The sequence below is a fragment of the Sylvia atricapilla genome, chromosome 17 (genome assembly GCF_009819655.1).
Source record: "Sylvia atricapilla isolate bSylAtr1 chromosome 17, bSylAtr1.pri, whole genome shotgun sequence".
Classification (NCBI taxonomy): domain Eukaryota; kingdom Metazoa; phylum Chordata; class Aves; order Passeriformes; family Sylviidae; genus Sylvia; species Sylvia atricapilla.
In genome coordinates, this window is record NC_089156.1 from 3,586,831 (window position 1) to 3,612,594 (window position 25,764).

The 25,764-nt window shown below is 45.8% G+C and overlaps 1 protein-coding gene across 3 annotated transcripts in view; it reads left to right on the forward strand.

Annotated features, from left to right (window-relative positions):
- PXN (paxillin) overlaps positions 1-25,764 on the forward strand; it is a 61,905-nt gene that overhangs the window by 8,103 nt on the left and 28,038 nt on the right. For 2 of the 3 annotated variants that reach the window (XR_010744921.1, XM_066331321.1), the window contains exons 2-6: positions 15,401-15,627; positions 16,099-16,214; positions 18,118-18,257; positions 18,637-18,838; positions 19,327-19,462. Coding sequence is in view for 2 of the 3 variants with exons in the window: in XM_066331321.1 (XP_066187418.1) it covers positions 15,401-15,627; positions 16,099-16,214; positions 18,118-18,257; positions 18,637-18,838; positions 19,327-19,462 (821 nt within the window). In the remaining variant the exon portion in view is untranslated. Of the gene's footprint in view, positions 1-15,400; positions 15,628-16,098; positions 16,215-18,117; positions 18,258-18,636; positions 18,839-19,326; positions 19,463-23,616; positions 24,796-25,764 lie in introns of those variants that run through there. The other variant, XM_066331320.1, reaches the window with a different exon arrangement.

The following is a 25,764-nucleotide window of genomic DNA, read 5'->3' on the forward strand; positions in this document are numbered from 1 at the left end:
TAATTGTTTTAATGAAATGGAATGCAGTGTATTCAGTACTTGCTTGGCAGAAACAGCTTTTTTTTTGTTGTTTTCTTGTCTTGGAGGGGGGAAAGAAGTTGGGGTTTCTCTATTTTCCAACTGCTTTAAACACTCTAGGCTTGGATTTGTCGTGAAGATAGAAGTGGAATAATGTTCTTGGTGAGGAGCAGTTGCACTGCTGTGCATGTGTGGGATGTTGTCTTTGTACATTGGGTCTGTAAATGGCAGAGCCTGGTCCCTGGGTTTCTCTGAGGGCTGTCAATGCCGGTGTGGCTTGAGGTGGAGCAGGTTAATTTTTTGTTACCCATCAGTAACAGGATGAAAATTATGTAAGTACATGTCCATATAAAACGTGCTTGCATCCAGATAGTCAATAGGAAAATTCATCTCTTTTCCTCTGTGCCCTAGTTCAGGGCCTAGCGGGGAAGAACATGATGAGCTAAGACAAAGAAGTCAACTTAATTCTCAGCAAAGCAGAAATGTAGGCACTGGGAATCTTAACTTCTCTAGACTAGTTCAGAACAGTCTCTCCAATTATCTCAGAGGATTGGTGACTTTTGTCTAGGATTGGTGGAGGGACAGTCAGAGATCATGCTAAAAACCCTTTTTTAGAAAGTAATTTGAAGGAGGATTTATTTCATGTACCTCTGAAAGGGAAGTTTATTCTCATGCTGCTTCTATTTCAGTATTGCTGCCATTTCCATTTTTGGTCAGTGCTGGAGATCGGTCTCTCTTACTCATCCCTACCTCTCAAAAATCTACTTTCTCTTTGGTCTTTGTAATTTCTTTTCTCAGTTGTTCTTTTCTGTGGTCAAGAGTTCTCTTGCAAGTATCAGCCTTCGGTTGATAGAATAAATCTTTTCTTTATCAAATAACAACAACAACTTGTGTTCGGGGCACTGAGATGAAGAAGCTGTCATGCATTTAATTGCTTTGTTAATGCTGCTCTTGGTAAAATATCCTCACTATTTCTCCTGCTGCTGCTGAAACAAGCAAGAGACTTGTGACTGGTACTTGTGTCTTGTTGCCAGATGACAGGTACAATGATGGGTCATCTACCTTCTCATGTAGGAAGAGATAAGAAAACCTTAAACATTCTCCAGCTCTTCTTCATCACTGGCTGAAATACACTCCAGTTCTAAAAATGTTAGTTTTCTAGATTTAACAATTTTTCTAGATTTAACAATTTCTCTTCTTGCAGTGGGCCAATGTAATGCAATCGTGAAACTGTTAAGCCACATTTTTCTGCCAATACTGAAAAAAAAAATAAACCAAGTCAGAGCTCTGCAGCTATAGAGCCATCAGCAGTCTCCATTGAATTGCCACCCACATGTCCCAAAGTGGACCCAGGGGTCCAGCTCCCACATTAATTTCTGAAACACTGTCCTCCTTTCATTCCCAGAAGCTGCATTTAAAGTGAAAAGAAGCTGCTTTAACTGCATTTTTAACCAAGTGCTTCTTGGCCCCTTGTACTCTGTTGTCTTTCAAAGCTGTTGCTTGCCCACTATCTGCAATAACTTGGGTTATTTTTAAGTTACAGTGCAGTGCTCATCAGAATGAAAACTTCATTTTAAAACTTTCTACCTATTATAGTTATGAGTAGTACCAAGATCCACACAACTGAAATATGTGAAATATTTTGTTGTCATTTCCCCCTGCCCTGTTCTGTGAGTTTACATTGTGCTTTTGGCAGCGCTTTATGAAAAGTCAGTTGTTGACGATGACTTACACTTTTTGGCTTACAAAGAGTTTGATTTTGCTTCCAAGTCTGCTCCCACCCTGTTGCAGAGAACCCTTGCAGAAATGAAAACTACTTAAAAGAAATATCCACCATTTTGAAAGTACTTCCTTAGTAATTAGATTTTTAACAAGCCGGTTAAACCACATATGACATTTGACACAAGTTCCCATTTTTAAAAAAGAGAAATAACCCACTTCAGAGTGGTCGGCAGGTCAAGCTAGCAAGTCTTTACTTATATGTCAATATACTAATTTTTTTTATCTGGATGAGGTTTGCTGGGACTCTGTACCTCCTTATTGACACACGTTTTTAAAACTTGAGAATACCTTGGTTTTTTAAGGGTAGATTTGCATTTGTTGAATGTTCTTTGCATTTATGCTCTTGGGAACTATGCTTGTTACTTACTGAATGGGAAGTTGCTGAAACTAATGAAAAGTATACATTTCAAGGACTAAAATCTGTCAAGTCTGCATTCTGATAGCCCATCTAAGAGCCTTCAGGATAGGAATGCCTCAGTAAGACTGTACTAAATATGGATATGATTACAGAGTCTCTTTAGTGTCCCCATTCTTTATTACTGGAATTCTTTTGCTGGTAACCAGGGCACTCCACATCTCATTGGCAGAATTTGTTCTTCTAATGCTTTTAATGAATTCAGAATTCTTTTAATGAATTCAGAATTTATACTAGTATTTCAGTCCTTTATTTCATCATATTTATGTGTGTCTCAAATTTTGTAACTGGCACTTTGCCTAGATGGGTCTATATTCAGATCTGTTTATTCTGCTTGGATAGGATTTCCACAGCTTAAAAGATGCTATTTTTTTTCCCCTCAAGTTCCACGTCTATTATTGCATAACCATGCAAATTCTACTCTTCCCTTTATTGGTAATAGGGTCCACATGCTTTCCTGTTTCTGTTACTTTGAAAAAGGCAGATAATTAACTTGGAATGTGCAAGCTCTGACAGTATTTTGTCTGCGACTGTGTCCAAACCCATTTTTACATAAGCAGATGGAGAGGATCAGAGGGATCCCTAGCAGGGTTGTTGCTGACTGTGTGGTTACCTGTGTGCTGCTGGGCTGTCTGAGGTGGTGGTCCTGCTGCTGCTTGAGCCAATACAGGGGCTTACAGCTGCTGAGGGGGGAGATGGCTTTACTTTTACTTATCCGTTCTCTGTCTGTGCTGTTTGGACACAGCCCTTCCTGCTGACTGCTGTGCTCATCTCTTCCCTGACCCAAAAGGAGACAGTCAGCTTTTTTCCACTGGGTGTGTATTCTGTTGGAGTGGTTCACAGAGGGGTCTGAGAGCCAGAGCCTGCGCAAGTAAGTGGCAGCAGCACATGTCTGGAAGAGGGAGTAAAACCTCTCCATTTTTGGCAGTGGTGAGCTGTTAATTCGCCTTTCTGCATCTTATGAAACTGTATCCTTCACTCCAGGGTGCTCCCTGTCCAGTGGAACTCCTGTGCTCTGTTGCACTGTAAACCCTGATGTAACACGCTTTTCTTCCCTAGATGAGATAGAACCAGCACTTACCAAATGATCTCCAAGTGCTCTACAGCTGTTGTGAGGGGACCCCGTGAGAGGTCAAACCTACACCGTTCTCATTTCCACCTGAGGGCTCTGGACAAACACACCAGGGTTGCTGCTGCCCAGCGATTTGGAGAGCACTGCTGTGTGTTCACAATGCTGTGATTTGCCACTGTGGATTTCACACTAAGCTGCTGCTTGGAAGAGTGATCCAGTCCTGGATCAGCATGTGCTGTAACCTCAGTGCTGTTAATGACAACTTTCAGTTGTACAAATCTCAACCAAATACCGGTGCAGGGCTTAAAAAATGCCCTTGTCTACCCTCTTTGCAGTGGGCATGTAGAGGGTTGCTTGTTGTAGCTGGGTGCTGCACACCTCTGCACTCAAGCCTTGAGCTTCTGTTACCTGAGCTGTGGCTTAAAATCCAGTGTCTTGTTTCCTGCTGCTGCTATTCCCATCTTTGGACTCTTTTATCTAGTGGAGATCTCCTTTGTACCAGATTTGTCAGGTGTTTGTAGAATGGCAGTGCTGTGTTGTGACCTAGTGCTTGTGGAGCAGCTGCTCGCTGGTGTAGCAGGAAGGGTCTGGTTCCTCAGATAGATGGCTTGGCTGAGCCCCTCTTCCTGTAGGAATACAAGGGAGTTGGTGTTTTGTCCAGAGGCCTTGGCCCTGGAAATTTTCCCTGACGAGTCAGTTCAGTGGCTGCTTGTTTGGTGTTCATGAATATTATTTTCGTTTTGTTTTGTCAGAGGAGAGCAGATCCTATTGGACTCCTCCTAGAAACTTTCAGAGGGAAGCCAGCAGCAAATGAAAATTCTTATGACATGCACGAGAAGGGTTAACTTAATATTTTGCATGCATAAGGATAAATAAAGGACTAAAAAAGGCAGTGTATTGGTTACTAGTGTTTTTGGGGTTATTACATTTTTTTTCCCATCTAGAATGCAGGCTAAAATCTAGTCCAGGTCAGTAATGAGGTGTTAACTGTTTAGTTGTTTGTGTAAAATGTTTACACTTGCTCCAGTCTGTTCCTCTCACCAAACTGGCCAGGATGCCATTTCATTCCTGTTTGTACAGAGCAATGTCCCTCGCTTGAGTCTGAGCCAACTCACCTCCCTCCCAGAGACACTTGGGTCAGGATTGGCCATGTGCTGCTGCCTTTGTCTGGGACTTCCTGGAAATGCCTGAGAATGTGTTTGCTGTCAGGCAGAGATCAGAAATAGATCTTGCATAAGAAGAGCCACTCCAGGAGAAGACCGTACTTACCCTCCTTGGAGCCCAAAGCTGTGTCAAATTTCACAGCTGACACACTGGGAGAGAAATGGAGACTCTTTAATTTGTGCAGATAGTTGTTCCTTGTGATTTTTTCCAGGGCTAACTAGCCTGTTGAACACCAGTCAATTTGCTTCCAAAAGGAGAGGATTCTGACAAAAGACTTGGCTGGTGGAGCTCATAGCAGACTGCAGATTCAGGCTGAGAAATTCCAACATAAATATTTTTAGTACAGGCCTGAGAGTCAGAATTTCTTTCTATTCTGATACAATATGGACTTGCCATGTTATATTGGGCTGTTCAGAGCTGCATCTCAGTTCTCCATTTCTGAAAGGTACATTTCTTTTGTGCTGTCAAGGAAGAGGGAATGTTAGGATGAGGATTCTGATTTGTGAGCCTCATTGGGATTCAGGTGCAGTGGCTGCAGACTTTACTGCCTGCAGTTGCTGCAGGCCACAGCCAGTTCTATCAATACAGAACGGAATATGAGGAGATTTAGGTTTAGGGTGTGGAGGTGTGTCAGCTGTGACCAAACAAATGAAAAGGGCTTCCATGTGATAAGTGCTGTAACTTATGGGTGGGATAATCATGTGAGGACAGTGATACTTAAATCATAGTGGTCTGAATCCCTGGAGGTCAGGAGCTGGAGTGCTGGGTAAGGCTGGTTATGGACCACCTTGTGATGCTTCTCTTGTGCAATCTCCAACTTCTCTGTGCAGTGAAGCAGAGCCCGGCTTTGTGCTCTTCAGCATTGTGCAAACGTTGAGGTCAGTTCGGCTTTTGCATGCGCTCTGTCACAGGATGTGCTGCAGCTGTGATGTACAAACCCTTGACAAGCTTTTCCTCATTCTCCTGAAGATTGCTCATGGAGCAGTGGAAGAATTTTTTGACTGCACTTATCCATCTTTGGAAATGGCTTCCTGTTATTCAGGACTCTGACAGTCCGGTGAATCTAGGTAGAAAGGAACCACAGAAAGGATTATTTTCTGTTTCAGCCTCACACAACCATGAGTCAATATCTGGAGGAATTCAAGGCTCGTGTAGCTGGATCTGGCATTCTCAGGAGCCTTTGGTAGCTGTGAAACTAAAAACATTTTTGTTTAGTAAGCTGGAACATGAATTCAGTTCTAGGCAGCCAGTCTTAGGTGTTTTTTTCTCTATGCTGCTCTTAGGTCTTCAGTGCCAGTAAGAGTTTGTTCTTCCTGATGTTTCCAGCTTTTGAATATGATAGACAAGGCAGTGCAGTGGACAGCTGAGGTTGATTTGAAAAGGCTAATCTGAGGTTAATTTCAAAAGGCTACGCTTGGTTTTTAGCAGCTTTTTGTCTGAAAACCAAAAAAACATATTCAAACTGTATTTTGTTTCTCTGGAGCATTTTCCCTTCTGATAGGAGAAGAGACTTTAAAACATGAATCACTTTTGGTGTGAGGATGCTCAGCACACTTGTGACATATTGAGGAATATTTATCTCTGATCACAAAAGCTCTTATGTACCTTGTGGGACTTCCATTAACTCAGCCATCTAATGAACTGTTCTGAGACAGTGGAAAGGGGATAAAAGTTTTGAGCAGGAAGTTGCAGAAAGGCAGAGTAACTATGTATTTTTCTTTTGTACGTGGTGGTTCATTTCTCTCACCCAGTTGGAGTCTAGTTTAGTGTTCAAAGAGCTAAGCGGAAAAATTCTGGTCCTATGGGAAAATCAGTTGTGGTTCCTTCACACAACTTGGACTGTAGGCCAGGGAGTGCTGTGGATTTGTATTGTTTCATCCAGGAAACTGTGCTGACTCAATCTCTAAAGCACTTGTGGTGTGTGTCAGCTGGTGATCCCATGTCCTGTGGAACTAGTTAAGATTAGGTTACCTCCCTGCCAGCCTGGTGATGTGAAGGGAGCCAGCAGCCAAAGGATTTCCCAGCCTGTTGCACCCAAGATGACACGAGGTGAGTCTGAGGTGCTCCCTCAGGGACTGGGGCTGTGGCTCCCAGGGAGTGCTGGTGTCAAGCTGCAGACTGGTCAGCTGGTTTTCCGACAGTGTCCCTGTGCCCTTGAGAGCCCTGCAGCTGCTGGGCTGCACAGGAGCCTGCTGACCCCCCTGGTGCTGCCCGGCACCCTCACCCTGCAGACAGAAACACTGCTGCAGGTCTGGGTGTCACAGCAATGTCTTCATTGACAAGGAAATGGTGAGGGCAGATCCAGGAAGGATCTAGTGGTGACATTAGTAGTTTTTCAGCACACACAAATAGCCCTCCTGCCCATCAGAGGGATCTGGTGGAAGGTCTGAGCTCACCTGATGGCTTCTGCTGGGTTTTTGTTGCATACAGAGTTAGCTTATCTTCAGTTTTATCATCAGAAGGCTCTGTCCAAAGCTTGCTCTTCAGGTCAGCAGCACAAATGAGAGCATCACTGGGTACACAGTGTGTGCAGTCCTAGAGACTGAGCCATGTCACAATTCTGGGGCTGGAAAGCCAAAATAAAATGACAGTGTAGGCTCAGGTGGAAGTGGCAGGTAATGGTGAAGGCTGTCTCCAGAATAAGGAGCATTTATTTCAGTTTGAGCTGTCTGCTGGTTGCATCTTTTCAGGCTGTCTTTTTTTCTGGTCCGCATCTGAGCTGCAGATGAATTGTGGGAATCTGACAGGAGGGTAGGTGATTTCTTTCAACTAATGGCAGGATGGGCTGGATTTACAATTTGTGTTCTGGCCTGAGTTTTGAAGGTGAAAGTGGAGCATTTCCATTTTAAGCAGCAATTTTATTCACTTACTCAAACAAGGGCTCTCAGTTCTGGCATTGGTCTTCTAAATACATTTTCTAAAAGCTACCTTCTAAATACATTTTCTAAAAGAGAGTGGTTGGAGCTGTGCTTTCAAGAAACTTAATGAGTTTACCTGAAAAAACTGAAACCAACACCTTAGCAAACTTTTATTGGATTAGCAAGTTGAATTAGTTTAGGAAGTGTCTGGTGATGAGCAGGGCAAGTTCCAGGAACAGCCTGGGTTTGCATGCTGGGGAAGGGGGAGTCCCTGGGCCTTTCCCTTACTCTGGCAGTGTGTGATGGTGTCTCTGCTGGAACTGCAGCCAGAGCACTCCAGGGGTTTGCAGTTCATCCCCAAATGTTCAGTGAGTAGTTACTGATAAACAGTTCCTGAAATTGGTTCACAAAGGCTGTATTTGCACACTCTTTTACAACCCAGGCTTGGGGTGGTAGTTGTGCATGTTAGTTGTGACCAGTTAGTTGGCCACAAGCTCTGGAGCAAACTCTCCAGCTTGGGTCTCAGTGGTTGGGAAAGGAAGCCACAGTCATTGCTGTAGCTGCTGGTGCAGACCACATCTCACCCTGCAGTGTCTTGTCTTTGTTTAGGCATTTGCTGATAGTGGTCAGAGCTGGGTGCATGGGCTGCTGTACTGGGCAAGGCTCACTGGTTTGGCTGTCAGTACTCCAGTTATGGCACAGAAAGGATTCACAGGGGCTGCCCCCACCTGATTCTGACAGTTCTGGCTGTCACAGGATGAATTCTTGCTCAGTTTGTCTCCGTGGCCAGGGCTAGCCAGGCATTACTGCTGCTGGGAGGTTGCCTTTGCTGTGAAGCCTTTTGGGAGCACCCACACAAGTTTGTAAACTGGTGCTACAATTTTGAAGTTTTGCTAATTTTAAGGGGCAATTTTGGTATGAAAATAGAGATAAGCTTCGAAGTTATAATGGCTGTTGTCTTTACTGTAATTTACTATACCACATATTAATATTGGTGTGGACATTCTTTCAATGTTAAGCAGTGGCACAAGGCTTGACTCGCACCAATACCTTGACAGTGAGAAAGCATAAAGCTTTAAACATTAGTACATTAAAGAAAGAAGTGAATGATTTTACTGACCACACAATCTGAACTTTCTCTAGGCAGGTCTGAGCAGTGTGAAGTAAAATCCCAGTGGCTGCTCTGTGCTGATACACCAGCAGTTGTTAGGTCTGGAAAATTACTTCTCTTTTGTGCTTTGACTTTTTGTGTATCTTAAATAACAATCTACCCCTGCTTCACAAGAAAGCTGAGAGCTTTTATGTGTCCTGTGTTCTAACCACCTTCCTGACATATTGGTTAAATTCTGGAAAACTTTTAAATGTCATCTCCTCAAAATGTTTTACACAGTAAGCCAAGCTATTTTACATGCTTTCTATATATGTGAACTGGAGAACTGGAGGATTTTAAGATAATCTAATTGCACTTTTTAAGGTCTCATTTTGAATGTAGTCGTTGTATTTTATTGCTTTTGTAGTCTCAGATCTTTTTGCATTTAAAAGCATTGATTAGAATATAATGCCTTAAGAACCTGTTAATAAATGTCTTTTACCTGGAAGTCAATGCCTGCCTTTACCTGTTCATGATTTTCCTATTTCTGATAAAGCTTTTCCATTTTGCTGAGGAAAATCTGAATGGGAATTCCTGCCATTGGTGTCTGGGGCTCCCCACACCTTCTGCAGTCAAACTCCAGGGCAGTGAGAGGTCTTCCTTGCAAGGCTCCAGCAAGTCTTCTTGATGCAGGTCTTGTAGAGCCCTGCAAATACTTCTTTTGAAAGGCTGTTTAATAGGATAAATATACCCAGGCTCCCCATTCCTCTGCAGTTACTCACAACGTAAAACTGTCGTGCCAGGGATTGAATTACTGCCTTGAGCTGTCTCCCTGTATGTGAGCTGGAGCTGCATTTACTCCTGGAGGTGGGGGGGAGAAGAAGGCTTATTTGAACCTAGTGAGATTTTTAAAGTTTGCATTCAGGGATTTTGCAAAGAGGTGGCTCAGATTGGGCTGCAGGCTCAAATTTCAGTTCTGGAGATGCAATTCCTTTCCCCTCATTCTCTTAGGGGATAGCAGAAATCAAGGATTCGAATTCAGCATCTTGCAGGTATTAAGGAAAATGGGCTGTAGAATGGTGATTCTGCCAGGGAGAGGTCTGCAATTCATCTGATGCCGAGTGAGACATGATTAGCATGTAAAGTCTGTGTCCTCACTGAGAGCTGCCCTTAGCGGTATCTTGATTTTTATTTCTATTTGCCAGTCCTCTAGGAATCTTCTGCTGCCTAAACCAGGAAAACTTGCAGCAGATCTACTTATAAGGGTAAATAGAGGAAGGGGGAAAATAGGCTAGGTGCAGATAGCTGTTCTGTGCAGCTGCAGCAGAGGAAATTCTGTAGTTTGTGCTCAGACATCTCCTGATTCCCCAGTGTGCTGTGTCTGGGCTGTCAGGGACATGTGGCACTGGAGATGCTGGGGGAAATGGGACTCTGTGGCTTGAATGCGTTTGCTCTGTGTGCTGGCTGGATGAGGAATCCTGTCTCCAGTGCTGCTCACTTTCCAGATGTCCCATGCAAGAAGCAGAGCTACAGCAATGTGTGGTTTAATACATGTGCAGATGTGGCTTTCAGCTGTTGAAAATGAAAGGCTGATATCTGAGGCATTTGAAGTATCTTGCTTCAGTTATGCTTCCATTTCCTCCCCTGAAGTAGATGAGATGTGGAAGAAAATTGACCACCATCCTTTTGATCTACTCACTATATTGATAATGCTGTGATTTGCTGTGTCAGCATGGCTTAATAATCCTCAGTTGTTGAAAGAGATGAACTGCATATGGAAATCCTTTCTCCAGAGGAAAGCAAATTTAGATTTCTCTAAATCGCCTCGCTTAAAAGAAAAAGATAAATTCTAAGCTTATGAATAGTGGAAAATTATTTACTGCTCGAGGGAAAATTAGCATTGAAAAGCTGCTTAATGTCAGTTGGCAAATGTGGATTTGTTAATGCCTTGTCATATAGGTTTTTTCAGAACTAGTCCATGATGTGTTCTGCTTCACTGTGTCACCTTAATCCAAGAGCATTTTCGAGATGCACAGGAAAGGGGAAGTGAACAAAGTATGCTTTGATATGCATGGGAAGATACATCTAAATATATGTAAATATCTATTCTTTTTAGCAACTTCACTGTACCTATTTAAGGAGGCTGAGTGCAGCTCAGATTCCTAGAAAGGCGTGTTGATGTGTGCATCAGTACAAAAGGGCCCCGGTGTTACCATTGCTGTTGCAGACTAGAGCCGTGCTGTGATCCCTAGGCTGGAGTTGCTGCTCTGTGTCAGACAGACATGGGCTGTGGGAAGCTGAAGAATGTGCCCCTGGCTGCACAGGGGCCGTCGCTGCTGCAGGATGCTGATCTGTAGGATGCTGATCTGCAGGCCAGCGAGTGCTGACACGCAGCGATGCCCAAGGAGCCTGCCTTGGAGCCCCTGGAATGCCTGAGCTGTTCCCGGCCCACGGAGCTGTGGGCTGGGGAGATAGCACAGGAATGTGCACCATACAACTTGCTCTTTTCAGTGCAGCTTGAACTGCTGTATGGAGCTCAGCCTAAGCATTTGTCTTGCTCTTCCATCTTGCTACTTTAGTGGTAGCAGTGATATTTTCTGAGTGGCTCAATGCATTGGCCATCAGCGTGAGAGTTGTCCTGTGCTGTTGAAATCACCAGCAGAGCTTTTGCTGAGAATTACCTTGAAGCAATGCAGTCGGTATTAAAGGGCCACTTGTACATATCTGACTAATGTGCAGAGTGGTGTGAGGGATTTGTAGACCAGAATCCTGAGGACCTCATAGTTAATAATGATCTTTGGCCAAAGTGAGGAAAGGGAGACAGGAGCAAACTAATGTTCCTCGACCTCCAGGTGTCTTGGAGTGCTTTATGGTGGTAAAAGTGTCAAATGTGGTATCATTCTTTAACTGTCTCTCCTCCACAGGAAAATATGTGTAGAAAACCCAGCTGAATGCAAACAACAATGTTCCTCCCATACTGAGGAGGATGTGGTTTGAGTAGCCCTCAGCCCTAAACATGATTTTTGGGTTGTCCAGTGGAGGGCAAGAAGACTCTGTCCTTCTGTTTCATGTTTTCACACAGCTTTGCCAGGTGGGTGGCCAGGTTACCTGAGCCCGTGGAGGACCAGCTGTGCACATGCTGAGACGCTCTGTGCTGCAGTGCACAGTGAGTTAGGGTTTTATTGGCCGTGTGACTGCTCCAGAGTAGCCACGATGAGCAGGAGTGTCCAGGTTGGTGGTGTTTTTAGCAGGTATCCCTTTTGCACCCTCCTAGAGCAGCGCCTTGCTGATGCAGTGGAAAATACAGATTTCTATATGCAGTGTCTATGCATAGCTGAGCCCTACCGAGTCTTTGGAACCTGGAGTGATTCTGCTCCATGCACATGTCTGTGAGTTGAGGTTTTTGTCTGTGGGTTGTGTTGGTGTCTTGTTGTAGTGGTAAGAGTGGAGAGAGAGGTGATCCCGGGGAGAAGAGACGGTTTGAAAGTCCATTTTAACTCTGGGTTACTTTACCGCTACAAAATGGTTAAATCTATTCTCTAAACCTACGGTGTTTATCCTGGGGAGGTTCTGCCTCCTAGAGCCGTGTCTGTGGTGTTCCGGAGAGTATTTGGGGCAGCGGTAGGGCTGTGGTGAGGCCAGCGTGTGTGGTTGTTCCCGGAGTGCTGGGCGGTGGCTGCTGTGCAGATGAGTGTCTCCGTGGGGAGGTGCAGCACACGTGGCACCGCCGAGAGTTTGTGTATGCCCGAAACAGGGACAGGTTCCCGGCTTTTGCGGGGCTGAACGGGCGAGGTGAAGGCTCTGCCGAGGGTTTCGTGGCTCTGTCCCTGTGAGGGTGTTGGTGTGCCCTCTGATGGATGGTGCCGGTGGGCACCGGCCCCAGTCACTGCCTTGCGGTGGCCCAGCTGCTTCCTACGGATTGTGGGGACTGACTGCCTGATTCACACGTCCTGCAGCACTGTCCCTCAGGAGTCACCTTGGGCAGGAGCACTTCATTACCCAGGAAATCGATCGAGACTTTAATATTTCTATTTAAGCATTTAATATTCCATTTAAGGAGCAGACACTGTAGTGAACTCAGTGCTGTGATGGGAAGTGCAGCATTGCACAAGGCACAGCATCCCTGTCACATTTCATCAGGTTACAGCTGCCGGTCCCTTTTGCAAAAGACAGAGCGATGCATCTTTTTCCATTAATAAATCCCCCTTCTTTCTCCTCCTCTCTTATCTCACGTTGTCTTCTGGTAGTTGCACAAATCCTAAATGAATGCACGGTGGCTTTGGGACCTCTTGGGATGAAGTACTTAATGGAAATCAAAATGTTAATCCCTTTGGTTAATTTCTGGTTGGATTTTGCATAATAGCCCCAGGTCACTCTCTGGACTGTAGAACTCCTTGGGCTGACTCCAAGGGAGCGGCGGGCAGCCCGTGCCTATGGATCGGGGAGTCGCTTCCCTCTGGCAGGGTGATGTCCCTGCGGTGGGACGGTGCCACTGCCACTCGCACCCTGCCCTCGCCGGGGACGTTCTGCTGCTGGCGTTGGGCCCTTTAAACGGGAGCAATTTCCCGTTTCAGCAGAGTTTCAGGGAGCTGTGGTTGCTAATGGGATTGGATCCGGGAACAGCAACGGGGAGGGACGCGAAGGGGGAAGACCTTCCCTGTGTCGTGGCTGTGAGCTTGGAGCGCCGGGGCGCAGGGAAGGGAGGACACGGGATTGCAGGGTTTGGCAGCGAGAAAGCACAAGAAGTCCTTTCGCATCGGGAAACCGGTGTGTGAGCGCCTTTCCTGTCCCGCTGGCTCGGGTGGTGCCTTCGTGCAGCTCCTTCCATATCAGTTGTAAAGTTGGAGTTTAGTTTGAGTAACCGAGTGATTCCTCTCCGGCCTTCTCTCCTCCCTCCGCTTTCCGTCCCTCGGCTCTGCCTTGTTTGCTCAAGTCAGGAAGGGGGAGGGTATGGGGAAGTTAATCATTAATCTTAACTCCTTCACAGCCATGGGGCTCAGTGCTCCTGGTATTTGCAGATCTCCCTTCTTCCGCAGACTTGTAAAGGTAAATGGGTGCGTGTAGCCGAGCCCAGTCCATGTCATCAGCAGAAGGCAGTGAGTGTCCGTCCCGTGGGTCATCAGCACAGAGAGGAGCCGAGCAGGCGAGTTTCTGTGGCGAGATGGTTACAGCTGCCGGTCCTGCACCGAGGGCTGGAGGTGGAGGGTGGAAAAATGGTTTGCGTCCCCTCTGCAGGGCCGGAGGAGCCCAACACCCTCACGGGATTTTCACTTCCTGGTGGAGTTTGATTTGCCTTTGTCATTGGAGGGGAGAAGCAAAAACCACTCCTCCTCGGCAGGCGCTTCTCCGGGAGGTTGTGTGCGTGAAACCTCCAGTCATAGGACCTGCCTGACTGTAGGAATTGCGGTCCATCGGCAGTTCCCTGGAGGTATGTGCCTTTCACTCTGGAATCCACCAGCTGTTCTTTTGCTTGAAAAGAACAAGTTCATTTTTCCCCAGCTGCGGAATACTTGTCTCCCTTCAGAGAATCTGCTTCTGGGATATTTTGGTCCCTTTAGGAAGATAGATCCTGTGACTTTAATGCTTTGGAGCATCTTTTTAACGAAATGAAAGGTGTATAGAAATAATTTAACACAGTATTTAATTTGCTAATGGCTGTATGCTGCTCTCTGAGTGCAGGACTGCTTATTTTTTCTTTTATGATGCTTTGGTTTTTTGAAAAGAGTGAATATAAAAGCGGCACCTTCCTCACCTTGTAATGCAATAATACTGTCCTCTTCTAATACATTTTCTTGAAGGCATGCTAAGTGCCTTGGCTGCTGTGGAGTGCTGTGCTCAGGAAGTGGCTCAGGGCTGGCAGGTGCTGCCCAGGGAGCTGTGGGCAGCCATTAGTGTGAGCAGTTGTTTGGTTGCTATTCTGGTGCCACCGGGCAGCTCCAGCTCCTTGTGACCCGGCGGGGGGACACTGCTCGGGCTGAGCCCCCGTGCCAAAGCTGAGAGTCAGGTACCTGCTGTGTGCGGGAGAAGGGGGCCGCTGAGTCTGTCTGAAGACCTGCAGGCGCTCACTGGAGCTGCCCCGCAGGGACTGCAGTGGGCTCTGCAGGGTGGGCGCACAGGCTGGAAGGCCCAGCAGCTCAGGATTTGCCTTTGAGTCACTCACAGGAGTGCAGGGTTGGGAATGGGCACAGGATACATTTGCAGGGGGAAATCCAGAAAGCTGACAATGCCTTTTTGTGCCTGATGTTTGACAGGACTGTAAGATATTTGCAAAGTGCTGTGTGATGTGGGTCCTCTGCCTGGCACGAGTGACAGTGTTTCTAGCTGGTGGACATTTTCCATCTCTTGAGGAATGTGTGAGCAGTCTCCACCCATCTAGTTAAGAATTGTTTCCAGAAGAAATGGCTTTTACCTGGCAGCTTCTGGAAACTTGTTAACTGTTTGTATGATGTACTGAGAGGGATTTTTGTTAGGAGAACTGAAATAGATCCTCCTCCTGCACTGATGGACTGATGTGAACATTTCATGCTTCTTCCACTACCTTGGACTCTGGAGAAAACACCTCCTGAGATCTTGTTTCCTGCAGAAAGCAGTGCCTGCGGCCACAGTAAATGACTCTGTGATGATGTCGGGCCTGTAATTAGTCTGTGTCAATATCCTGTTGGAGTAGATCTCTGGACAGGCTTGCCTAGGTTGCACTTCTGCACTATGTAGTAGGACTACGGGTTCCTGTTGTGTGTTTTTCCAGTAAGGCAAAAATCTGAGACTGACACAGCTTTTCTGGCTGCTTTGTTACATCTTGGTGTTTTCTTTGTAGTAGAACTTTTATTAACTTGTTCATTCCCAGAGCAGCAGTAGTCTTTTTCAGGGCATTTGGTAGATTACCCTAGATGAAAAGTCCTCCCAAAAAACTTTTGATACAGGTACAATGAATGAGAAGAAAGAGACCATGCTGTAGTCCAGGCTTTTACCATATTGTTGGGGTTTTTTTTGCTTTCCTGCAGACGCCTTACTGGCAGACCTGGAATCCACCACCTCACATATCTCCAAAAGACCAGTATTTCTCTCGGAGGAAACTCCTTACTCCTACCCAACTGGAAACCACACGTACCAGGAGATTGCTGTGCCACCCCCGGTGCCGCCACCACCTTCCAACGAGGCCCTCAATGGCACTGTCATCGACCCCTTAGACCAGTGGCAACCCAACACACCCAGATACGGCCACCAGCAGGTGAGTGCTTGTTCTGTGGGGGCAGGATCCCTCAGGACAGTAAGGAGGACAGAACAGGAAGAAGTGAGGATGATTTTGGCTATGAATGGAACAGGGGAGTAGGGGGAGGTGTGAGTTTTTATTAGAACTAACTGGTTGGAACAAATGGCAGAAAAGAATTTGAAAGCCATCGTCATTGTGCTGACAAAATGGTGGTGTGATGAGATTAGTGTTAGTCATCTGTCTTGAGCCTGTGGAAGGCAGACTGGGGGTTTCCAGCACAAAGCTGTGACTCATAGGCAGGTCTGAAATAAAGGGAAAACTGTTATTCCTGGTGTAGCTCACCTGATAGAGACTGTCTTGATTAAAGAGCAGATCATTTTTTTGTTCTGCTGGGCTTTGTTCTGCCCTGTCAATGCATGGGTTTGTAATGCAGTACTGTACATATTTGTTTTGTATTCACTGTTTCCAACACAAATCTTATTTCCACAGCCTCAGTCCCAGTCTCCTATATACAGCTCTAGTGCCAAAAGCTCCAGTGCCTCCGTTCCTAGAGACGGCCTCAGCTCTCCTACTCCCCGTGCCAGTGAAGAGGAACACGTCTACAGGTATCCTGTTTCTTCTAAGAGATAAGTCTGACTCACAGATCGAGCCTGCTGAGGGTCAAGCTGCCTTCTATAAGTGGAAACAAACCCTGCTCCCCATGTGTGTTACATTGCTTTGTGTCAGTTTTGATTGCCTCTTTTTAACGTGCCACTGTAACTTTGACACTCACTTTAAACTTTGACCTGGCCCTTGGGCTTGCTCAGCTGCAGGAGGTTAAGAATCCATCAGACACAGCAGGATCTGGATTGTGTTGTGAAGGATATGATCCAGACACAAGTGACAAATCCACCCCCCTGTTAAACAGCACAAAAGTCCTACAGGAGGTGGATGGCCTTTGGGTTGTTTTTCCCTGGGAACTCAGTACTTGTGGCCTGGAGGGATGTGCAGAGAGACTTGAGTTTTCAGGTAAATTCAAACTTCTTAAAACTTCTGTCTCAGTAGGTGACTGATAGGTAACTATTTACATTTTCAAAGGCGGCTACTCTCATTGTGAGAGGTTGGAGGAGTAGCCTGCAAAGGGATAAGTGATGCAGAGGCTGTCAGAAATTCATCCTAGGCACCTTTTTACACCTTGAAGACTGGTGTTTCTTTGGAGTCATAACCTAACTGTCCCAGCTCTTTCTGCTGAGCAGGAAGCTGCTTCCAACCAGAACTAATTCTGGGTAGAGCTCAGCTCCTCTCTGGGCAGTCTAGCCAGAGATGGCCCAGTGCAATTGTAATTGGCCTAGACAGTAATTGCAATTTTTTCAGACGACTGCGTGCAATTAGTATGAAATGAAGGGAATTACAGCCATAAGTCCTCTTGAACAAGGGTCTGGTGTGGCTTGGTTCTGGTGTGAATTGTAGCTGGTGTTTGGGTTCAGTGTGAAGTATGTTCTCAGATTACACTTGTGGATTTTGTTTTTCAACCTGAAGAGAGGGATAACTTCCCTTACAGGATTCATAATTGTCACTGTGTTACAGGTGTCGGAGTCCTTAACCTGCTAGATACTAACTTTTTGACCATAATGTGGTCCTGTGCACAGGGCAGAAGTCCCATTTTGGATTTGGAAAGTATTTTTTGATAAAATAAGAACCTCTAGAGCATTAAAAGTTATTTCTTCATTTGTAAAACCAGGAGAAAAAAATGTTCCTGCCATTGACAATGGAAAGGCTGTTACTACAGTGTAAATGCTATAAAAATCACTGTATTGCTATAAAGTTCTGCTTTGGAACAGTTTGCAATTCTGTGTGGTAAATTATATCACCCATATAAGACTAGCAGTAATTACAGCCAGTGCTTTATGTGTATTTAACATGTATATTTAACACAGTAGCAAATTTTAGCATGTGTATTTAACACAGTAGAAAATAATATCAAGTTACGTATAAATTGATTAGAGTTCCCCAAATTAAAGGTGTAGGACCTGGGGAGACCTTGAGTGTTGCAAGAGGCTATGAGATATCCTACTGCTTCTTAGTTTCTGCTACTAACCTGAAGTTTGTGCTTTGCCTCTCTCTCCAGTCTGTCTAGCCCTGCATTCCCTTGCTCAGGGAGGAGGCTGTTGCTGCTTGGTGTGGTGTCAGCAGAAACAAGTCATTTTCCTGTGCATGAGCTAATGGTTCTGCTGCTGTTCTGTGCATTTTGGATCTGCAGGCAGTTAACTCTTTCCTACAGGGCTGGGCAGCACATAGTCCTAAAATCAGAGGCCCTGTCCATCAATGCTATTTTTGTCATTTATAAGAATAGCAGTGGCTGTGTTTAGTCGTGTCACAAAGCATATGTCTTCTTTACCCCCAGAGCTAAAAGCATCAGCCTGAAAAGACCACAGCACATGTGTAAACTTTGGGAACCTAATGAGTTTCCTTCCATGCCTCTGCTGTATCTTGTGATACAGAAGTTTTACATTTCCCTTTTGTCTTCAGTTTCCCAAACAAGCAGAAGTCTGCAGAACCATCTCCTACAATGACCAGCTCCTCCCTGGGCAGCAACCTCTCAGAACTGGACAGACTCCTTCTGGAACTGAATGCTGTTCAACATACTCCTGCCAGTGGCTTCACAGCAGGTAAGGAATAGTAAGACATTTGGTGTGAGTGGATAATTTGATTCTCAGAATAGGAACTTGCTTTTTCTTTCCAACATCCTTTGGGAGGAAGACTCCTTCAGCCCTTAATCAAAGATTCATTTATTAAGGGTGGGGTCTCTTGAGATCTGAGCTGCAGCACCCTGCTCAAAGCAAGGCCAACTTCAAAACTACCTCTAACTAGAGTTTTGAAGTTAGTTTAGGTTGATCAGGCCCTTGCACTGTTAAGTTTTTAATATCCTTGAAGATGGATGTTCCACAAGATTTCTGGACAATATTTTGTACTTGCCTGTGATTACCGTGTGTGTGTGTGTCTGGAGTGGAGCTCTGAATGCTATTTTTTCTGCTGCCTTTTCTTCAGATGAGTCTGGCAGAAGCCCATCACTGCCCAGCGTGGCTGGCCCTCACTATGTTGTCCCAGAGAACAGCAGCTCAGGGGGAGGGAAGGCTGCACCCCCAACAAAGGAAAAGCCAAAGCGAAATGGTGCTCGTGGGATCGAGGATGTGCGTCCCAGTGTGGAGAGCCTGCTGGATGAGCTGGAGAGCTCCGTGCCAAGCCCAGTGTGAGTAATGTTTTGGTGTTTGCAGACTTGGGTTGGGTGGGATGGGCTCCTGAGGGAACGGTGACTGTTGTGTAGGGGCAGCTGCTGCAGGAGAGTGATGGATGGAAGATGGGCTTTGTCTGAAGGGTCAGAAGTCAGGCGGGTGCATGAAGATGCTGGTGCTTATTAATCTACTTCTGGAAGGAAAAATGCATAAGTTACCCATGAGAGGTGGACTGTTCAAGGTCAGATTTACAGCTGACCACAAACACCCCTGTATGACAAAATGAATGTTCAGGCATCATGTGTTTCTTAGCAGATGGGAGGCGTGTGCATGTGTGAGGCAGGGTCTGTGTGTGTTGGGGAAGCTGGGCCAGGTTGGGCTGTGCTGATGAACTCCTCATGCTCTGCTTACTTGGGGGAGTGGTGGGACTTCATGTCCAGGAGTGCCCTCCCAGGTTTAAACACACTCTTTTTAAGGTTTTATTTTATTTTTTCCCCCTGGCCAGGCCTGCAATCACTGTGAGCCAGGGCGAGGTGAGCAGCCCCCAGCGTGTCACCGCCAGTCAGCAGCAGACCCGAATTTCTGCTTCCTCAGCTACACGAGAACTGGATGAGCTGATGGCATCTCTCTCTGACTTCAAGGTACCCTGTCATGACATCTCAATGCTTCATCTTGTCCCTACCCACCCCTGTCTCTCTTGCCTATTAACCACATTTGCTGACCTTGGTTGGTCTCCAGAATGCCTCCTTTACCTCTCACATTTGCTCTGATAAATTTCCTGTGGTGTATTTGTGCTTTCTGAGTGGTGCTGTAGGTGTCCTTGACTGCTGTAAATTCTCATCACTGGCAGGGTAAGGCAGGTCTGGGATCTGTTTTTCCTTCAGTTCTGCAGTTTGTCTGTTTGCCGAAGATAATGAGCTTTGTTACTGCTCAGTACAGAGTGAATTATTTTGCTGTGCTACAACTTAATGAGAAGGAGAGAGACATGGGACATCACTCTGCTTACTGACAGAGACCAGGCCCTTCTGTTCTGTGGGATGACTCCTCTCTGGAGTGTGTTTTACCCTGATGTGCTTTCCCTGAGGAGAATGGATATTCCAGGCATGTGGCGTGAGCACTGAAGCCTTTACATCAGACACAAGGGAGATTTCAAAGGTTTTATCTTAAAACAAAATCTCTTATTCATCTCAAAATGGGATTAAAGTTTGAGCTTCTTGTGGGGGCAAAGGACAGCAAATACTATTTAGTGTTGGCATATGTACTTGAATAACTTCTTTATTCATGTGGGTATGTTACCATTCCTGCACTAGATGGAGGTTGTTTTCATGGCATTTCATTTACCCATAGTCATAGCAAAGTGAAAAATACTTTTTCACTTTCTACTTTCAGCTGCTGCTTTTATGGTCTTACTGAACTATTGACTTAGATTATATTCTGAGAGGTGGAGAAAGCAAATACACTGGATAATGTCTTTGTTAGGTTTGCCTTTTTTGCCTACACATCTGCTTTCTAATCCTAAATCAGTTCCTAACTCTGTTTTATCCCTGTATGGAAGATTCTGCTGGATGATTGAGATTTGTTGTCTGTGCTGAACTCCATACCCTCCTAGGTGATGTTAGGTGGGGCAGCCAGAGCTGAGCAATGTTTTGTGAGGAGAAGGGCAGAACATGCAGTGACAGCTTTGCTGTTTGCTGTTCTTTCTGTGCCCACTGGGTCCCATGGAGATCAGTACAATAGCCGGAGTTGTGATAAGTGTGTGAGTTCAGAACCCAGCACTGAGCACATGTGTTCTGAGAAGCTTCACTTGCCTTGTGCTTGCTGGAATGGGATTCAGTCTGCCATTCCTGCCACATGCACCTAAATCAGTGACAATCTGGGAATTCTTCAGTGTGTTCTCTAGACTTACTGTAGCGTGTGTTTGGTCAGTTGCAAATATTGACACCTTAGCGTTGCCTTTTTTCACCTTCTGAGGTCCTAGGGTGTAGTGCAGGATTCCCACAAGCTCTGTTCAGCCTGGCTGAAACACTGCAGTGTTGTAAAGCTGGAGATATTCCCACTTGTGCTTCTGGCATTCCCTGCCCTGCTCCTTCCATGTGCTATGGGAGCTGAGCACTATGGCCTTGTCCTCCTTCTGCTTTTATCAGGAAACAAGCTCAGGGTGTGGCCCAGCCTTTGCTCCCAGGTGAGCTCCTGGCAACTGAGAATGACCTTGCCCAGCACAGGTTTCTTTGTCAAGATACAGGGAGTGGACACATTTAAGTGTGGGTGTTCAGTACTTTGCACTCTTGAGAAGAAGCTTTAGGCTCTTCAATAAAACCTGCATGACAGAGATGAGCTGCTGTGACAATACACCACCTGCCTTCCTGACTTAGTTTTCAGTTGACCTCATAAACCAAACTGAAATGCAGCAAGATTTTAAGATTTGGTCCTTATTAAGCACAGCATTGATATTTTTGTGAGGCATTGAGCTCATCTGTGCCTAAACATTGTTCTGGAGCACAAGGAACATGGCTTCTGTCGTCATTTCCCTTTTGTTAGTGACATCATTGACCATTTTTAAGTTACTTTCCTTTTTTCCCTGTCCTCCAGGTTGCTTCGTTTTCCCTTCAGTCCTTTTTGTTTGGTTATACCTCTTCTGTTTGTGCCAGCTGGGAGTGTTAACTTGGCTGTAAGAATGTATTCTAGTCTGTACCAGTGTCAGCATATAAGGGAGACAAGGGGAGGCCTTGTGAAGGTGGAATATGAAAGGCTGGTGTTTTGAGTATCAGACTTGTGTGTGACTGCAGGGAATAGGATAAAAAACCCAAATGTGATGTGTAATTAGTTGGAGTTGGTAGAAGTTGCAGTAGATGGGAGTGGGAAAAGTTGAGGGCGCTGGTGCTTGATTTGCCTTGTACCCCAGAGTAAAAGGTGGTGATACATTACCCTTTTGTCATATTTTGCTCACCTTAATTTGTTGCTCCTTCTTTTTGCTTACAGAATCCATTTGATTTTTGTTATCTGGTTCATCAGTCATCAGGCACTGAGATTACCTAATGCACTTGTTGTTTTACCCTCTGCCATTTCTGTGTAATGTGATGCCTGCTTACTGCATAGCTGGATGCTTGTAGTTAACTGTTCTGTTACTGTTGAGTGCTCACCCATGGCTTTTATTATGGAATTAGTATGGTTTCAATGTTGAAAATACTCACGTTTGAGCAAAACTTTATTCTTGCCTTGAAAATGACTGATTTAATTTTAGGAAGTCTGGAAACCAAGCGTGAAATACAGCATCAAACCAGGTTACTTTTACAGGCGTACCCAGCTTAGGCAAAATACAGGGAGAGGCACTACTGGGAAATTCCCTCATTTTAATATACTTGCTAGTCATTTTCCTCTCAGCTCTAACTGTGGTTACACAGTTGTGTGGCTGTGTTACCTGAGGGGAAGAGCAATCTGTAATGAAATTTGGTCTCATTGCTCTTTCCTTTCTGAGAACAGTCTCCTTGTAGCACTACTGGTGTGACTTTGCAAGCGTGTTTGTGTGTGCCAGCTCCTGGACCCTCACCATGGTAGGAGCTCAGGTCAGCTGAAGGTTCTTATTCTTCTGTTGACTGACAGGATTTGTGCATGTTTTGGTTAATGATATAATTTTTTTTCAAGATAAGTGTCTCAGAAAGGTAAGTGGAGACTGAGGTAGCACACATGGGGCTTAGGAAATTATGTGCTCCTCCAGCTCAGAGCATAAACATCTGACTTCTTTAGGCTTCTCTGGAAAATATGACTGAGAGTCAGAGCAGGTCTTGGGATCCAGAGCTAGCTCTTGGATTTGTAAACCCTTTGTGGATACATTTTTAAAACTGAGAAGTCACAGTCTTGGTCTTAGGTTGACCTGCTGTGTGAGCTTGTCCAAGTCACTGTTCTTAGTCTCCCTTTCTAAGAAAAAGGAGTAGCACCACTTTGTCTGCTAGAGTTCAGACAGGAACCACTGGAAGTGGGGAAAGAAGGACTCATGATTTTTTGTTTCCAAAGACCTTGTAAGTCAAGGAAAACCAAAACCTTTGTATTAGTTGCTCTTTTTAGAATGTTTCTTGGATCAAAATTAATACTGATTTTATTACAATGTCAATGTGGAGTCTTTGGCCTAAGGGGAAGAGGCTAATCTGCCACCTAAGCAATGCTCACAAGGGCATGGAATGACTGACAGGCTCGTATAGATCAGTGTGTGTCACTTCCAAGGTGAGATTAGTGATGTGAATAGAACAAAGCCCATGTCATCTGCTCTTGCTGTGAATGCCCTGAAGCTTTGTTTTCACTGCCATGAACTCAGCCAACTGGAGCATTTTATTAGTGTATCAAGAAGAAAATGTCATGCTTTGTTCTATTCATTGACTGAATTTTTTGCAGCTTTGGAATATAAAATTTATGTGTCTGACTGTGAGTAAGTTAACGTGACCTTTATTCACAGTCAAGGCACTCCTGGGTTTGGGGCTGGCTTCCCTGCAGTGGCAGTGGCTGTGCCATGCCCCCATCACAGCTGCAGGTGAACACTGAGCTGTCACTGAGTAGAAAGGGCCCAGGAAAAGGATCCCAGTGGCTGTAGAACTCGTGAAGATTGGTATAATGTCATACTGGTTCCACTCTTTGGTGTCTCATTTTTCTTCCTTACTCTGGGAAGTAAGGGTTTGGGTCAATATGGCTTTTTGATTTGGAAGTCATGATTCTTATAATGCTTAATTCTGTGCCTTTCTTTCCTTCTCCTTATCTCTGTGTTTATCTTTTTCTCTCCTTATTCCTTCTATCTCTTTTTTTGCAGACCAGTTCCACTATGTCTCTGATTTCTGACTCTTCTCTAGAGCTGGTTCCCAGTTCAGCAAATGCAGACTCCAGCAACCCTCCTCACAGTTTACCAGAGCTGTCCCATTCCAGACACCCTTCTGCAAGTCACAGTGGGGACTTGATGGTGCCAACATCTGTCCCTTCAGTAGACCCCTGCATTGAGGAAGGCAGTGACACTGCAGTTCTGCCTTTGTCAGGGCATCCTGCTGCCCCTCCACCTGTGCCCCGTTTAGCACAAACTGTGCCTGTGCCCCCACCACGGAGCTCCTCTGGTTATGTTACTCGTGGGGAACAGGTGGCCTCTGCAAGCTTAGTTCAGCTGAACAGAAAGCCTGACTCTTGCAGAAATCCTTCCCAGGCTGCACCAGCTTCCAGTGCAGAGCTTCTCTGTAGATCTGCTAATGTTGAGGCACAGGGCTTAGGGTATGATCTAGCAAAAGAGACTGAGAAGGAGCAGAGAACTGACCCCAAAACCTCAAGTGTACCCATTTCAAGTGCTTTGAAGGGGCAGATCCCCAAAGAGCTGCATCAGCAGGGAGCACTCAGGGACAGCTCAGCTCTTTCCTCCCAGGGCAGAAGTGTGGAAACAGCTTTAGATGAGCTGTGGGCCCTGGAGCTGCCTGCACACGTGCCAGAGGTGCATGCAGAGAATGCCAATGTTTTGGATTCTGTTAATGAACCTTCCGTTGTTGCCCTGGATCGGCGGAATGTCTTCCCAGACACTAAAAACCAGTTGAGCTTTGTAGTGGAGCAAGGACAGGAGCTAAAAGCTGAAGTGCCACATGAAACCAAGGTACACCACTGTCCTGATCTGGGCAAGAGGAGGCAGGGCAGAGACAGAACTCTTAGGAAGGCAGGTACTGCTAACATGAACAAGACCAGAGGAGACCAGGAAAACGAGCAGTTCAGAAGCTCTGCAGTCACTTCAGAATCTCCTGAAAACTTTGGGAAGCCTGAATGGGATCTGCCATGTGTCTCCAAACCACCCATTGAGAGGATTTCTGCGTCAGGCCAGGCAGGCACTGAGTGAATGTAGGAGTAGGGCGAGTCCTAGCCAGGACTGTTCTGCCAGCACACTAACAGTGTGTGTGTGCAGTGAGTGTGCCCGGGCTCACCCCACTAACAGCACAAGCTCTGAGCAGTGTCACTGGCAGCTGCATGTCACGGGGCTTCACAACCCCCGCCTTTGTGGTCTCTTCTGCATGTGGTTCAGCAGCACAGAACATGGCTGCTTGTAGGGACTTCCTTGTGAAATGGACTTCTGTTCCCTTACTGGGGTAAAGCGCAGTCCACAGAGACCTCCAAAAACCTTTAGGGGCTGTTTCATGCTACTGATTGGGATGGCAGCTCCTCTGCTCTGCTTACCTTTTTAGGTCTCATTACTGAAGCTGTTAGTGTTCCTTTCTGTGCTGGAAGTACACTTTGTGCAGCAGACGTCTCTGACCAAGAGCCTTGTGCCTGTCAAGGACAAACTCAGAGAGGCAGTTCTGTGCCCTTGTGATGCTGAGGTTTTTGTAATGTTCAGTGGAGTGCTCAAGCTGCACCTCCTATCTTGGCTTCCTGCTGGTTAATCTTTCCCTTCCTTTTCTAGACAGTTATTTTTGGCTGCTGTGATTATCCTTACAGGGTTTTTCCTTGCACTGAGTCACTGTTCTGGGCTGTGCCAAGAAGAATTTTGGCATTGTGGAATAAATGCCATCACTCTTCCTGCTCACAATTGTCACTAATGTCTTTGAGTTTGTGCTGTTTCATCTTGGGGCTTGCTCTCACATTGCTCTTCTCTGCTGATACTATTGCCTTTGTCATTTAGATTAAATCTTTAATCAAGAGGACAAAAGAGACTTCGAATGTGCATCCAATGTCTCGGGACCTCTCTCCAAGGCGTAAACTAGGTCCTGCCATATTCCACAAGACTGAGCCCCAAGATCGCATGATTGAGGAGCTTCAGGACAGACTGGGCATCGATAACCGACAGGAGCAGCAGGAATGGCAAAGCCAGGATGCCTGGCTGACAGAGGGGGTCATTGTCACTGCCAGGCCCCGGGGGGAAAAGCAGAGTGGTGAACAGCGAGTAGAGAAGGTAGAAAGCAGGGTCAGATGCACTGGGAAGTTCCAGCATGTCCCT